Source organism: Crocuta crocuta, unplaced genomic scaffold (assembly GCF_008692635.1).
Source record: "Crocuta crocuta isolate KB4526 unplaced genomic scaffold, BGI_CrCroc_1.0 scaffold129, whole genome shotgun sequence".
NCBI classification, from domain to species: domain Eukaryota; kingdom Metazoa; phylum Chordata; class Mammalia; order Carnivora; family Hyaenidae; genus Crocuta; species Crocuta crocuta.
In genome coordinates this window covers 1,111,115-1,127,827 of record NW_027551571.1, presented here as the reverse complement: position 1 = coordinate 1,127,827, position 16,713 = coordinate 1,111,115, and the positions used below count along the sequence as shown (strand labels likewise).

The 16,713-nt window shown below is 45.6% G+C and overlaps 1 protein-coding gene across 14 annotated transcripts in view; it reads right to left on the bottom strand.

The window, feature by feature from the left end:
• Window positions 1-3,275: 3,275 nt before the first annotated feature.
• The window catches only part of DCDC2C (doublecortin domain containing 2C), a 74,408-nt gene continuing 60,970 nt past the window's right edge, over window positions 3,276-16,713 (bottom strand). For 6 of the 14 annotated variants that reach the window (XM_077750982.1, XM_077750984.1, XM_077750983.1 and 3 more), the window contains 3 exons: window positions 10,722-10,769; window positions 6,871-7,263; window positions 3,276-3,522 (listed from right to left, as the gene is read on the bottom strand). In XM_077750982.1, coding sequence (XP_077607108.1) covers window positions 6,977-7,263; window positions 10,722-10,769 — 335 coding nt within the window. In that variant the 3' untranslated portion in view covers window positions 3,276-3,522; window positions 6,871-6,976. Of the gene's footprint in view, window positions 3,523-6,870; window positions 7,264-10,721; window positions 10,770-16,713 lie in introns of those variants that run through there. The other 8 variants (XM_077750988.1, XM_077750991.1, XM_077750993.1 and 5 more) reach the window with 4 other exon arrangements.

Sequence of the window (16,713 nt, the reverse complement as noted above, 5' to 3'; positions counted from 1 at the left end):
TCCAAGGACCCCCCCCCCACATCCCTGCAGTTCCTGACCCATCTCCCCGCTGCCATTAATAGGATTACTTCTCCGAAAAGTTTCATTTCTTCTTCTGCCACGTGCCCTCTGTCCTCTCCCTCTGAGACTCCAATTTCACTTATATTAAACCTTTTCACTAGATCATGCGGATCGCTTAGAGTCACTATGGATTTTCTATTATTCTCTCTCTGTGTGCCTCAGTTTGGGTATGTTCTATTGATCAGTTCATCAGTTTGCTTATCCTGTTTTCTGCTGTATTTGGTAAGTTGTTATCTCCACTCATATATCATACGGGTCTGTTCTAAAATTTCCTTTCCTCCGTTTTTTGTAGATTCCACCTCTTTGGTAAAAGTCTCGGCTCTCTTTCTTCCACGTCCCTGAACATGCTGATTATCGTTATTTTAAAGTTCTTTTCTGCTGACGTCTGTACCGCCGTGAGATCACTATATCCCGTCTGTTAATTCTCTTGATTCTCAGTGTTATAATCCTGTGTCTCTTCACACCTGATCATCTTTTATTGACTGCAGAGCATTGTGTATCTAAGACAATGTTATTTCTCCAGGGAGGATTCCCCCTTCCTACTAGACTCTGGTGGGGGTGATATTTTAATCCACTTAGGGGCTAAGCCAAATCAGGACTGATTGTAGCGTTCCTTCGACTCGGCTACCCTCTTTCTCCTCGTGGAAGAGAAATCCTGTGAGTGCAGGGCCTTGGTGAGTCTTGTTCCTCATTTTTCTCTTATGAAAGATACACAGAAATATCCCACAGGGCATCGCAGAGGCTCTTACCAATTTGATGCTCATGATATTTTCAAAAGTGGACATACAGGAAAAATGAACTGTGCGTCATTATCAACATAATTACAAGAACTAGGAGCCCATAGATGACTTTCGCCAACCTTGTCTGATTCATTTAGTGATCAAACTGATTCTTGAAGATGCAATTACATGTATATAGCCTCCTGGCAGGGGATAACATGGAGGAATAATTCATCAAATCATTATGAAAAAGTCTAATTTTTATCAACATAGCTTTCTGTTTTATTCCACTTCTATTCGCTTCATAGATAAGCCCAATCAAATGTATTTAGCAAATAGATCAAGCAACTTAAAGGAGGAGGGTCACACATTCCCGATACAATCATAACAGGAAATTGGCAATTCGTAGCTTCGTTCTGGAAGAAATCTTTTTGATGGTGGCAGGGGCTCAGTGTGGTAATAAGATTCCCCATGTTTGAAACTGTCCCTCCGTGAAAAGAAACACCAATACAAGAGAAAACGATCCCAAGGAAACAATGTGCAAAATATTCCTAAATAGCTGGGCATCAACCCCAAGAGCCAGTGTGGCGATGACTCACCAGCTGCTGGGCCAGTGTCGAGTCTCTACCATTTTGAGGAGAGCTGTCAGTGAAATGACGGCAGTGGGGTTTTAGGCCCCTGCATTCTGCAGAGACGGTCATTAAATTGAAGAAAACAGCAAACAAGATGCTTGGGTGGAAGGCAGGGGGTGGGGTGGAAATGTGTGATCATGTTTCTGTGGGTATTTCTGCAACTCTGGAGAAAGCTAATTGCTTGCAGGTTTTGTTCATCGGTGTGTCTTGGGCAGACAAGAAAAGGAATGCAAACAACAGAGTCCAAATCTGCTCCGTTTTCTCTTAACAATCTTTCTCACAAATACAGAAACAGACAGTATTATCTAATTAACAGAGAAACAAATGGGCTCTAATACACTTTAAATTTGCAAAAACAGGGGCACCTGGGTGGCTCAGTCGGTTAAGCGTCCGACTTCGGCTCAGGTCATGATCTCACAGTTCGTGGGTTCAAGCCCCACGTCAGGCTGTGTGCTGACAGCTAGCTCAGATCCGTGAGCCTGCTTCAGATTCTGTATCTGCCTCTCTCTTTGACCCTACCCTGCTCAGCTATCTTTCTCTCTCAGAAATAAATAAAACATTAAAAAAAAATTTTTTTTAATTTGCAAAAACATCCCTGAAAGGCCTCGTATGTTTCCAAGCACTGGAGACCCTAAGCCACCGAGGTGCTCCGGGGAGAGATTTCAGCCTGTGGTTTGGGGAATCGACGCAGCGACCTTGAGTGACTCCAACAGAGAAAATTACTCTACAGGAAAAAAGTTCATATTCAATGTTTTATAAAAGACTAGTTTGATTTATAATGAATGAAAATGGAATTATGAACAATGATAATTCCTCAAAGATTCTGAAAATGGGCCCATCCAGTACATAAAATCTGGCTGTTTTCAAAGGGCAAGTATGAGTTTTGAACAGTCTAGGAAGGAGACATTTGAAGTTAAATAAAAATAAACTTTAATGCAGACCAATTTCTGAAACATTTTTAAGCATCAGCAAAAATATAAGAAGATGAAACTATTGAGCCTACTGTCAATGGCTGTAATACTTCAACAATAGTTGTAACAGTAAATACCTTTAAGTTTTTAAGATGATAGTGGTCGGTACCTGCCAAAAACACTAAAGTCTCTACTGTGAAAATTTCACCTTGTAAATAGCACGTGATTTCTTTTTTTCACCAAAATGTAAAGGTAAACAGCCTACAGCTTCTTTGACTAGGACTAGAATGCAAACAGAAGAGAGATAAAGCTGTATCAACAAAACCATCTCCAGTTCTTCAAATGTCCATGGATTTGAAGACATATGCTATTTGCTAACATTAAAATCTTTGCTAAAGAAAACTCAAATCTTTGCACTTCGTTGTATGGCTATCACTTTTGTCTTCATGAAAACACATAAGTAAATGAGTAAAATCCTTTTTCCAGCTAACCTTGGATTTTTTTTTCTTTAAATTTATTTCTAGGAGAGAGAGAGAGAGAGACAGCGTGAGCAGGGGAGGGTCAGAGAGAGAGGGAGACACAGACTCTGAAATAGTCTCCAGGCTCTGAGCTGGCAGTCAGCACAGAGCCCGACGCGGGCTCGAACCCACGAACCGCGAGATTATGACCTAAGCAAAAGTCGGACGCTCAACCGACTAAGCCACCCAGGCGCCCTGGATTTTTTTTCATTTTGAACTGATCATTCAGAAGGTAAAATATTTTCATACTTAGAACTTCACATAGCAAAGGTTCTAGATCCCTCTCAGTGAGAATCATACCTTCCAATAATGAACCAATACCTTCCAATACACATTCTGAGAAAAACAAATGAGGGGGATATGCACCCGGGTTATTCCAAATTCCTCCAGTTCTCTAAATGATCTTTGTGAGACTTAATTATAAAGAACTACATGTCATTCTTTCAAGTGTTTACTAAAAAGAAATACCACCAAGGAAAGGACTTAGAACACTATGGGATCCTTTGGAAAACCCTCAGCTTTAGCTTTTGAGAAGACACAATCCATGGGCTCATTTCCCCCAGACATGATCTTCTCGCTGTTAAAATGTTCATATGTGAGATGGAAGCGCCATGATTGAAGGAAAATTGACATCAAGTAGATAGAAAGTTTTTTAGTTTATTGTTTTCTGCTCCCAGGCCACCTGAAAGACATAAAAAAGCAGATTAAAAGAGAACTTCCCAAAACGATTACTGGCCACATTTTACTCCAAGTTCTGGCCACATTTTACTCCAAGTTCTGGGTGTTTTTCTAGATGGCAGCCTGTGGCATGTTAAGAATTACAGTAGTAGGTGAAAATATCCCAAAGCGTCGAGACACCAGTTTGCTCCCAGGCAGGTACTGATACAGAAACGACCTTGAAAATGTATTCTGAAATTATTTCAGCGGTCATATCTCATTAGTTCCGCGGTTGATCTAGAGAAGCCCTTTCCTGAAAAGCAAGTCAAAACTACCATGAGATATCACCTCACACCTGTCAGAGTGGCTAAAGTCAGCAACACAAGAAACAACAGGCATTGGCGAGGACGTGGAGAAAGGGGACCCCCACGCAAGGCTGGTGGGAATGTAAGCTGGTGTGCAGCTGCTCTGGGGAACAGTACGGAGGCTCCTCAAAATGTCAAAAGTAGAGCTACCCTATGACCCAGCAATTGCACTACTGGTTATTTCCCAAAGAATACTAAAACACTAATTTGAAGGGACACATGTACCCTCATGTTTATAGCAGCATTATTTACAATAGCCAATATATGGAAATAGCCCAAGTGTCCATCAGTGGATGAACAGATAAAGAAGAAGTGGTGTACAGTGGAATATGACTCAGCCATAACAAAGAATGCAATCTTGGGGCACCTGGGTAGCTCAGTTCATTGAGCATCTGACTCTTGATTTTGGCTCAAGTCATGATCTCATAATTGTGAGATCAAGCCCTGCATGAGGCTCTGCACTGAGCATGGGGCCTGCTTGAGATTCTCTTTCTCATTCCCTCCGCCCGTCTCCCCCACTCACACACTCTCTCTCTAAAGTAAATAATAATAATAAAGACACAAATAAATATATAAAATGAAATTTTGCCATTTGCAACGACATGGGTGGATCTAGAGGGCACAATGCTAAGTCAAATAAGCCAGTCAGAAAAAGGCACGTACCACACGATTTCACTCATAAGTGGAATTTAAGAAACAAAATAAATGAACCAAAATGGNAGAGGGAGGTGGGCGGGGAGTGGGGGTGGGGGTGGGGGAAACAGGCGACAGGGATGAAGAGAACACGTCTCCGGATGAGCACTAAGTAATGTACGCAAGTGTTGAATCACCGTATTGCACACCGGAAACTAGTACAGCCCTGTATGCTGACGACACTTTTATTTTATTTCTTCTAAAATGAAAATAAATAAAATAGTATAAAATACAATAAAATAGCCCTTCGTCCACATCTCCCCTTCCAACCTCGGTCCCACATCTTCACACGTGGTAAGACCCTGGCATCGTTTGGGTCTGCATTCCCTTGTTTGGTTTTCATACGAAATAATTCTCCGAAGAGGTTAGGGGGGAAGACCTCCCCTAAGACTCAGCCCGAAATATGAACATCATCCCGATGCAATATTTTACATGAAGCAGTGAAAATAAAACGAATGCCTGTGAAAATAAAATGAACCTATATTATGCCAGGATGGTAGGAGGAATTTCAGAGAGCCTCCTCTCATGTGCTTCACACACTTACGCGTAGGAGGTTGAGTATTACAGTGGATTTAGAACTAATTTTTTTTTAGGGAAGAAAGAAAAGAAACACGTGAGTTCGCGACCTGGCCCTGCCACCTGAAGGTACAGTCACACAGGACTGGGCGGCCTCTGACCCTCATGGTGACTGGGGCACGATGCCTGCTGTGCCTTCTGCCACCGCTAGGGGTGCCCACAGCGCCAACATTCTCACTTCACCGCTTGGAAACGACAAGGAGTGTACGGTCAACGCAGCTGGCACCTGGCCCAGACCTGCGGTTCTCAACCAGGGCACCGTCCTCATGCGACGACGTACACCAGGACAGCAGACAGAGGCCTCAGGCGAAAAGGAGGGGGGATGCCGTCCTAACGTTCTTTCTCAAGCACCAAAATATGGACTATGCACGGAGCTACACCGACATCGGTGGACTCTCCACCAGAAGCCTGTTAGCCAAAAACAGCAGAAGATGAGATGTAGATGGTTTCCATTTGATCCCAATTTCCTCCTCAAGGAGTCATAAATGCTACAGTCAAATCCAACAATAAATCAAGAAACCATAATTATGGTGACACAATAGCTTTCCTTTCTCCTTCAACATGCCAGCACTGCATGACTAATCAACAACGGCGCAGCTCTGGTTTGATTTCTAAGTGGACTCTGACAATCCTAAAATCCTTGCTTCTATGTTTGCTCTGGCAGGCAAGAAGCTCAAATACGATAATAATGATCTTAGCAGAGAACCTGGGTAGAATAATCTGCTTGTCTTCTCTCATTTAATAACAAACAAACAAACAAAAAAAAACAAAATGAAATAACGGTAATAACTAACATATTTTAGTGCATTTCTTGTGTCCAGCACTGCTCTAAGTACTTTATAACAAGTATCATTGCTTTAGGGGCACCTGGGTGGCTCAGTCGGTTGGGCGTCCAACTCCTGACTTTGGCTCAGGTCATGATCTCACAGTTTGTGGAATCGAGCCCTGCGTCAGGCTCCGAGCTAACAGCGTGGAGCCTGCTCGGGCTCCCCTCTCTCCCCTTCTCCCTGCCCCTCCCCTGCTTGCATGTACTCTATCTCCCTCTCTGCCCCTGCCTCCCAAAATAAATAAATAAACCTTTAAAACATGGAGAAGGGCACTTGTGGGGATGAGCACTGGGTGTTATATGGAAACCAACTTGACAATAAACTATTTTTAAAAACATAAGTATTATTGCTTTAAAATATCCCAACAACTTTTGAATTCAGTATTATAATTGGCCCCAATTTATAGAGGAGTAACTGAGGCACAGACATAGTTCACACACTTAATGAGTGGAGAGGCCAAACTTGTATTATCTGACTTGAGAGTCCATTCTCTTAATCACCAAAAATGTACCATTCCATGGGTTCTGCTACAATTTCTGACATTTAAAGCATGTGTGTGCACGTATGATGTAAATGTGTTTGTGTGTGTATATATATATGTACAATTAGTATGTTACCCTAATTCACTTTTAAATAGAAAAAAATAATCATAGATAACTATGTAAATATGTGCCATTTTCAGGGCAACCGAGTCACCTGGAACACGAGATACAGACGGATGCTCTAAGAAGTGAAGGGGTGAGCCAGGCAGTGATACACATCACATCTCACTAATCACTTCCCTCCCCTCCCAGCTTTACTAAAATTCAGGGAACAAGGGAAGGAATTCCAGACGAATTTAGTCTTAATCATTTTTTTAAACTTTGGCCACCAAAATATGAAATGCACAATTTTAATATTGTGCCAGCATACCTCTTCAGCATCCTGTGAAATAAATGTCTGACTTTATTTTCATTTGCCTTATGATCCTTTCTAGCTTCTGACTGTTCCTCTTTCCAACATGGCTGATATTTTGTTTTCATGGTATCTGTTCTTCAGTTTTCCCTCCGTGGGTCATCTCTTTTTGCCCCAATGATGGCTGTGTAGATGATTCTCGTTTGTCGGGTATCTGCTCTCGGGATGACTGTCCCCAGGATGACTGGTCAAGTAATTCTTGTTCCTCAGGTTCTTCTTCTGATTGTCTTGATGATGATTCTTCTAGTGACTGCTGTTCCATTGGTGGCTCTCTTTGGTCTTCTATTCTTACTGGGGTTTCTAGAAGTACAGGTGTGATTTTTCCCTCTAGAATGTCATATGGTTCTTTTTCTTGTTTTCAGTAAACAAAATAAAACAAAATCACCAATAAGCATAGTAGCCATCTAATTCAAGTGAAATAAATCATAAAATAACAAACATGGCTACTGTATCATCAATTTCATAGATAGTGATAATGTTAATAAAAATAATTCTCACATGGGCTATTAAACTTACAATAATGTGCTTTACATACATTATCACTTTTATTCTTGCTTGGAAATAGGATCTTAAATAAGCATAAAATAGGATGTACTAGTATCAGAGAAGGTTAAGGGAAGCAAGTATAAACGATATGCTAACAAATATTAATTAAGTAGATATAATAACTAGTTGCTTAAAAATTGAAAAACCATAGGAAAGACTCCTGCTTTTTCTGAGTCACTAATAGAAAGAAGGCACTTTTAGTAAAATCAAAAAGGAAGAATCAAAGTGCAGGAGAGGGGCGCCTGGGTGGCTTAGTCGGTTAAGCGTCCGACTTTCGCTTAGGTCATGATCTCGCGGTTCGTGGGTTCGAGCCCCGCGTCGGGCTCTGTGCTGACTGCCAGCTCAGAGCCTGGAGCCTGTTTCAGTCTGTGACTCCCTCTCTCTCTGACCCTCCCCTGCTCACGCTGTCTCTCTCTCTCTCTCTCTCTCCTAGAAATAAATAAAACATTAAAAAAAATTAAAAAAAAAAAAGTGCAGGAGAATCCAGAGCCACCATCTTTCTCCAGAAGAGGCACCAACACATGAAAACAACCCATAGAAGCAGAAAGAAGACGAACCTATCACTTGCCAAACCATGTCTGTCGGTGACGATACCATCGGTTCCTATAGTGAAACGTGACACCAGGCACCGAACGCCTGGACACCGAAAACACCCCTGCTTGAATTTACCTGTGGACGGGCGCCTTCAGTGAGAGGCCTCACAGTGGCCCCGAGACGCCAGGTGTGTCTGCCCACGTGCTTGCCTGTGGCCTTCCCCCAAAAACGGCTCTTTCTCTCCTTCACGGAAGCAAGAACAAGGCCCCAACCCAGAACCTCCGACTTCACCCTCACGCCTCACGTCCAACCTGTGGCCAAGTTCTGTCAATATGGTCAAATCCAGAAATCTTCCTGCAAAGCCCTTTCTCTGGGGCCCAGTCCCGTCCAGGCCTCCGTCACCTCCCGGGATGCTGTCCCCGCTCTGCGGCCCTATCTTGTCCAGGACTCCATCACAGAATATTGTGACTGAAGGTAATATTGTCACCTTGCCCTTCTCCCCCTGATGTCCATGTCATTATCTTAAACATCAATGTGATCATGTCACCCGCCTGCTGGGACACACCTCCAGGACAAAGCCCCAAACCCTCAGAATGACACAGGAGGCAGCAGCAGTGATGCCAGTGGCCGCCAGACCGGATCCCCTCCCCCATCCCTCAGGTGGAGCCGCCAGAGACCCTTCCAGACTGCGGGCTCCACAAGAGGCCAGACGCCCATTCTGACCAAAGGGCCGTGAGAGGAGATGCCGGCCACTCTGGGCTGAGAAGGCGACTGTCTGAGGCAGCCTCCTCCCCCTGCAAACCATGCCATGTTTGGGAGATGGAGGCATGCCCAAACCAAGGGCCCACGTCACCGTCGGGGAGAGTCACCCAGGGGAGCCTCCAGCCCTCGCTACACCTTGCACAATCCAGAAAGAATCTCTGTGCAAAGCCCCCGACACTCGGCCCTTACTGGTCCCAGCCTACCCTGCAGGACCTAAAACCAACCGAAAGGCACAGCCACCCCCGCCCGCAGCACTCCTGCGCATGTGCCTTGTGTGGACTGCGGGCCCCTGCACCCGCTGCCTGCGGCCACCACTGCACCCATGGCACCTGCGGGCCCTCCTCCCCTGCTTGGCGGCTCCCCACGGGCCATCCACACCCCGCCGAGCTGTCCTCTCCTTTGTCATGCCATCTTTAAGTCCCTGCAGCCCCTCCCGGGCCCAGACAGGCCACCGTTCTCCTTCAGGGACCTTCCCCGGTACCCACCCACCTCCGCTTATGCAATCCTCCCCCAACCCCGGTGTCGAGGAGCCCCTCGGGGACAGCAAAACCGAGCCTCACTCACATGCACCCCTCGGCACCCAGCAAGTACCCCGCGCAGAACCGGCAGCTCCTCTGGGTGGGAGTCCTGCCCCCTCCACCCCCCACCAACTTTAACAATAATACTGGACAAGTCGCCTTCCCCTTTCTGGGGTTCAGTTCTTTCTTTCTTGAAAAATAGGGGTAAAAGTATGAATCTTAAAAATGTAGGATTATGGAGATCAGTGAATGGAAGCAGTGAGCTGTTAACATTGATGGACCCGTGATATGATACTCCTCGTGATCACGTGCAAGTTTAAACGGCAAAGGGAGGGTGGGGGACTAAGACGGTAACATGACTGTGTGACAAAGGACCGGCAGAGGCGGTGAGGGCTGCACGGGGGAGGCCGCCCTTTGCAAACCCCAGGAGGCTTGCAGGCTCTGCGCCCTCCTGCATGCTCCCGCCCGCCAGTGGGTGCGATCCCCGCTCACAGCCCGCCAGCCCCCACTGGCCGCCACAGACCACCTCACTCATCTTTGTTCTCCAGCACCCAGCTCAACCCCACAGGCAGCAGGTACTCAGAACGTGCTGGATAAATGAAAGAGTAATGCAATAAATAATGAATCAACCAGCTACCCCCTAACCCTACACACAAAGCGTTCCTAAAAACAGAGAACATTCGAGTGCAAGATTAAAAATAGAATTAAGATATTAAAGCACGTTTATGAGTAATGCATTACCATAAAATGTAATATAAAATTACATTAAATATTAATATAACATAAAACACTATATGTGTTATATTAATACATAATAAAACATTTTTCAAAACCCCCTGAGCCCTCCTTGCCTTTCAAATGCAATCGCCTGCGGGATATTGCTAGTGTCACGTACACGTGCTATATTTTCCTCCAGAACTGAACCCCTGATCCAGGAGACCTCTAAATACGGCTACAAATGGGTCCCTTCAGTGCGCTTATCTGTCTGAAGTCTCCTGTCTGAAACCCGTACTTCTCGTCACAAGTTTCAGGAGTTTTGTTTTTCCTCTTCTCTACTTCTTTTTTTTCCCAACATACCCAAGGGTGTGCAGTAAAATATTAAAACAAGCGCATGAACTGTGAGCTGACAGACAGCACCGCCCTACGGTGACGTCAAAACTTCCACTTGTCAACTCCCCTCAAAACTGCGCCATATAAAATATGGCTCAGAGGGGTCCCTGCTTCGCCATGAAAGAGTAAGGCATTTGTTCAAAGCCACGTAATACAAGCGGAAGGCTACCTGCAAACGAATGGCCGCGGATGCCAGGCCGGGCTGGGGCAATGTCTAAAGTGACCTACTTCTCACATTTTCAAAGGGGAAACTCACAAATGGACAAACTGAGCCCAGAGCAGCCACCTGCACGTGTCCTACACTCCCCATAAATGATCGTCAATAATTCACTCTCTTACCAGGAAACGGAACCACTTTTTTATTCTTGCTGAGGTCCTTGAGAGATGCTAGAAAGAGACAAACAGCAGATATTAATAAACTGACCAAAGGGTTTACATGTTATGAGATTTCGATGTAAGAGCTAAAAGAATTGCTGAAATGTTACCACGTTGACTAGTTTAGAGAGAATTTAGAGCCAATTTCAGTAAAAGGGTAATCACGAACGATTATACAGGAAGTCATGCCAACATTATGCAAAGCGTAGTTTCTGAGATTACAAGGCAAACTGGAAAAATTGTGCTCTGATTTTTTTCCTCTAAGGGAAAAAAATGCCTTTCGTGAAGGCATTCTTTTTTCTTCAACTGTTTCCTCCTGCAGCTTCATCGAGGGACATCCGGGGCGGATGGTGCCATCTCCTTTGCTCCACACAAGCTTTCGTAGGTAACGGAGTCTCTCGTTGCACCAATAAACCGTAAAATGCAGGTGTTGGGTTGTACCCTACGAACAACCAGGAAATGTAAACCAGCTCGACTTACACAGCAGCGGCTTTTCAAAAACCGCAATAGTAAACAGCAACAAAGATAGAACAGTCAGTCTAAAATGGAGAACACTGAAAGTAGACATGTATGGCTTACATCACGCTTGCAAAGTGTAACACGCTAATCCACGCGGTACAACGTCAACAAAGGCAGTCCAGCTTCTGTGGACCTGCCCCATTTACCATCTTATCTGGCAATTTTGCTTGGACTTCAGGTATTTGGAGGTTTATGGAGTCTCTGCCAATGTGTGCACATAGCGTGAGAACATTTGTTCTATTACAGATACGTGCTTCTAAGTGTATCGCTGCGTCAAGGTTTCCACTGGCATAATTAATGCAGAAATACCGTTGCTAATAAGCACATCAGTCAACTTGAACTCTGGGGCCAAACAGCTAGACGGAAGGCCTGACATTTTGGTGAGCGGGATGAAAAAGATATACAAGAGCAGCTGGGGTGGCTGACAGCCGCTGGAGGAAGAAATTCGAGAAGCTGTTACAAGATTTGATCGGAGAGATTAAACTGCCAACAGCAGCAGCTGGGGGAGTCTGAAAATTGGGGCAGAGGGGAATGAACGAGAGCCAGGGGTTCAGGAGAAGGCTGGGTGTGATGACATTGCAGGCGGCCAGAGACCACCAGGAACCAGACTCACCACAACAGCCGGGCGAGTTCACAAAAAAACCCGCCTTCGTCCACAAAGAAGTCCCTCACTTGTCTGCTTTATGGCGTAACACGACTTGAGTGTGTGTGTGTACAGTCGTTAGCGCCTGCCTTGAAGACTCCTGTTCATTTGCACTTATTTTTGTGACTGCCAGAGTGCCCGGCAGCTGCTGGTTATGAAGTAAGATGTCAGGCTCAAATGGGTGACAATAAATCCAGCGTTTGGGCTTAAAGTATAATTCACTTACAAAAAGTTAGAAGCCCAGAGTTAGGTAGCATTTAATTTTTATATTCTGTAACTATTACCTAGCCATCTGGTTTCTCTGTCGGCTAGAATGTTTTCAAATAAACTAGCAAAGACATTTTCCAAGTCCTTAGAAGGAATTATAAATTTAGTCAAAAAAGAGTTTGGGGGCACCTGCGTGGCTCAGTCGGTTGAGCTTCCAACTTCGGCTCGAGTCATGATCTCACGGTTCATGAGTTCAAGCCCCGTGTCAGGCTCTGTGCTGACAGCTCGGAGCCTGGAGCTGCTTCAGATTCTGTGTCTCCCTCTGTCTCTCTCCTGCTTGTGCTCTATCTCTCTCTCTCTCAAAATAAATAAATGTTAAAAATTTTTGAAAATATAGTTTGAATTCACAACATTTCTGATAGTGGCTTCAAGGGGCCTGAGGACCCAGAATAACAGGTTACCCTAATGAGCCCACCTGCAGCCAGTATAGACTTTTCTATTCTTAAAATTCTTTAATTTTTGGTATCCAAATGTGCTTATGATAGAAAGTTGGGAAAACAGAGAAAAGCCCCCCAAAATGGAAATAAATTCAAGTCACAGACCCACCACCTGCTGTTAGAAGTTGTAACCTGCATGATTCTGGCCGTAGAGAGTAAGAAATCATCTGATTTTATAGCCTGGGGATAAACTTCCAGATGTAGATGGCTGACTCAGAGGTACACAAGCTTCAAAGTCCCCTGCAGAAAAGATTACCCAGGCCACACCCTCTTCAGGACTGTGTCTCCCCCACGTGGGGGCGGCCTGCTCTTCCACATGCTTGGACGTGCGGGTTCTCCCTGCTCCTCACGGCCATTTCTAGACCTTGAGCCCTTCCTCCTCCTAAAACCCTCGAGCCTCTTCATAGTTCATGGCATCAGACTCTACCTCCCACCTATGCTCCTTGCAGTGGCCACGGCCCTCTCTCCCTGACCCACCCAGCCCTCAGCCCCTCTCTCTCCCTACAGAGCCCCTGTCACCGTCTTGAGGATCTCCATAGCCACCCGAGACAAACTTCCAGCGCTGGCCTCTCAACTCTGCAACCTCATCCCATCCAGCGGACCCTGTTCTCTATCCCTTCTCCTGAGACCACACCTCGGACCTCATCACCCCAAGCAGTGTAAAGACCCATGTCAACTTCATTCTCCAGTCCAATCCACTCTTCACCCAGCTTCACCTGGTGTTAACGTCTTACACAACCATGGCACGTTTCTAGAAACGAAAATGGACGTTAAGACAATACTGTTTAACTATAGACTTGATGTGGAATTCACCAGTTCTTCCATTAACATCCTTTTTCTGTTCCAGGATACAATTCTCAACAGCACCTTGCAGTCAGTCACCGCGTCTCCTAGTCTCCTCCCAACTGTCACAAGCTTCTCAGTCTTTCCTTATTTTCCATGACCGTGACACATTTGAAGAGTACTGGTTGGGTATTCTGTAGACCGTCCCTCAACTTGGTGTAGCTGATATTTTATCATGAATAGACTGGAGTTACGGATTTGGAGGAATAGTACTCGAGAGATGAGGCCCTTCTCACTGCCTCATGCAAGGCACCAACATCATCACTGGTGCGATTAACCTTGACCCCTCAGGTTGGTAGTGCCTACCAGATTCCTCCACTACAAAATTTTCCAATGTTTTCTTTCAAAGATTGAAAACCAGTGATTTTGTCCTTACCTTTTATTTCACACCCAAAAAATAAGGCCCAGGTGGTAACAGGAATAGAACCTCATCAGAAGAGAAACTGCAGAGGAGATGGGAGGCTGGATCTTTCAGGTCCCTTCCTAGACTAAATTCCAATCATGTAATAAGCTAGTTCTCCTTTTCTTCCTACTGATGGAAACGTTTCAGCATCTCGTTTGAAAGGAACCATAACACATTATGCTACAGGTACTATTCCTGTGAAATTTGCCAAGAAGTTCAACCAACATATACGGTACAGGCGGGTGCAATGCTTTCCCGGACCATTCAGTGTCAGCAAGCGCTTCATCCTGAACACTCGCCTGGCGCACAGCGGCAGGAAGATGCCGGCTGGGGGACCGGTCGCAATCAGTTGTGCGGAGAAGGCTGGGAACTAAATGAAGACCTTGATGAAGGTGTGCGGTGGCAGGAAGGGGCCCCTCCGCCACGCAGTGAGGAACTGCCTTATGTCTTTTTACAGTTGAGAGTTTTCGATACACCTTTACATTGCTTTTCTCATTTAACATCACCACAGGGCCATGTACCCACAATTCTGTATGAGGAAGATACTGTCCAAAGAGTCTGCGTGACTCGCTTGGATGCCACAGATGCCAGTAGCTGGACCCCAGTGCGCCCTGCCCAGCACACTTCCCTCTAGGCCCATGGCCGACAAGCTATTAACACTCATTTGAATGCTCACTTCCTCTGATTAATGCTTTGCTTCTCCTTATCAGTTCCCAAATATTTTAAAAATAATGTTAGGTCATTACATATTAGTGTCCTCTTATCTATTTTAATCTACCCCATGACCGCTTCTCCAAGATCACGTTGGAGGAGTGATGTCAGCAAACAGAAGAAAGCCTACACCGTTTTCATGGCCCTCAGGAGGATGGGGAGATGGCCCGTCTTCTGCATCCCCATGTATAAGGCCCAGAGTCTCCCGTCACTAACGAGAAAAGGCACCATATGAATTCAACTTGTTTTATAAACACCAAGACATTTTTACGAACTCAAAAAGATAATGGAATCAGGTTAAGATTACGCATCCTACCAAACCAGAGAGGGGCTTCATATTCAGGCATGCCTCGTCTTCCCATTGTACTTTGCTTTATTGCACTTTGCAGATGGGGGGAGCGCAAATGGAGGCTCTGTGACTACCCTGCATCAAGCATTTTCTGGTGACATGATTGTTCCAACAGCACTGGCTCACTTTGTGTCTCCGTGTCACATTTTGGCTACTCTCTCAATATTTCAGACTTTTTCATTATTGTTACATGTGTGATAGTGATCTGTGATCTGTGATGAGGACTCACTGAAAGCTCAGAGGACAGCATTTTTAGCAATAAAGTATTTCTTAAAGTATCTACACTGTTTTTTTAAACCTCATGCTACGCACACCAACAGGCCGCAGTGTAGCATCAACTTTTACACACAGTAGGAAACCAAAGCCTTCATCTGACTTGCTGTGTTGCAGTATTTACTTTATTGGGGTATTTGCTTTATTGCAGGGGTCTGGAGCCAAACCACAGTATCTCCCAAGAAGGACCGTAGACCAAATACTACACAGGAATTGAGTTAGTTCTACTAGCCCAAGAAGGAGGGGTCTTAGACTCTCAGAAACAGCTTGGGTTTAGTAGTAAGGAAAGTATCTAAGGAGAAGAAAGTATAGTGAATGCTTTTCTCCAGAATTACTTGGACCTAGTTCTGCTGAAAGGCAAAGACTGGATTCAAGACTCAAGCAACCCCCGGTGGATGAAAGTCAATCCCGCCACACAGCCCAAGGGACCACTGAGCTCTGGTCCCCCACGGCAGCTGTCCCCACGGCCACAGCGTGGGCTGCCCCATGGAGCCATGGGGCCGCTTCTCCACGCACACCCATCAGCTGGGAAAAGCCGACAGAAGGCGCTGAACCACACTTGGATTTCACAAATTCAGCCCAACTCGAACCGAACTGAAAGGAAGCATCAGATTCTACCACCTCCTCCTAACCAAGTCCACCTCCCTCTTCCTGGGGCCCCTGGGGCCCATCTGAGTTGACATTGCCCGGGGACAGCAGGTCCAGGGCTGCTTCTGGATGCTCGATGCTCCAGCTCCCGTGAACCATGTTGTAGTCCTAAGCATCATTTTACACTTACGTAAAAGATCACAGAACACCACTAAACGGATTTGCCAAAAAATGAAACCTCTCAAATAACAGCACTTGTAATGTACAGAATGGATAGAAATGCCGGCTGGCTGAGTTACTGCCTACCAAACATCTAAGGTCTCACAGAAGCACTTCGGCGTGCTGATGGGTAAACGGGGAAACACAAATCGGGGGCCAAACACCAAGACAAACACCATTTGCTTTTCTCTCAGTTTTTCTTATCCTCGGTCAAATAAGATGTGTGTTCAGTGGAATCAGTTTCTGCTTGGTTAACATCCTCCTCTACAGACCAGGGCTGGCCTCCCAGGCCTCCAAGGCCTTATGGCCTTACTGGTAGAGCTCAGCCACCTCCTTCCCACACCTCCTTACCAATAGTCAGCTTGTTCTAAGAAAAGATGGCTTCCACGTACAAAGGACTCTGGGAGGCCAAGCTGGGATGTGGGTAACTATGGTGTCAATGACGGGTAACAGCTCCCCAGAGCAGAGGCTTTTCTCGCTGGCCGCCCACAGCAAGGGAGAAAAGCAGGGAAGGACGCGCTGAGGGGTGGGGAGCTGGGGAAGGGGCTGTGAGGGCTGCACGGGGTCCCTCTGATCAAAGACATAAAAACAGCAGGAAAGCAAGCAGTAGCCTGGCTCAGGCAGGCCAGCCCCCTAGCTTTACCCAAAGACATGAAATGAAAATTTAAGAACAAATCCTGGTGATTAACTTTGCCGGGACAGGG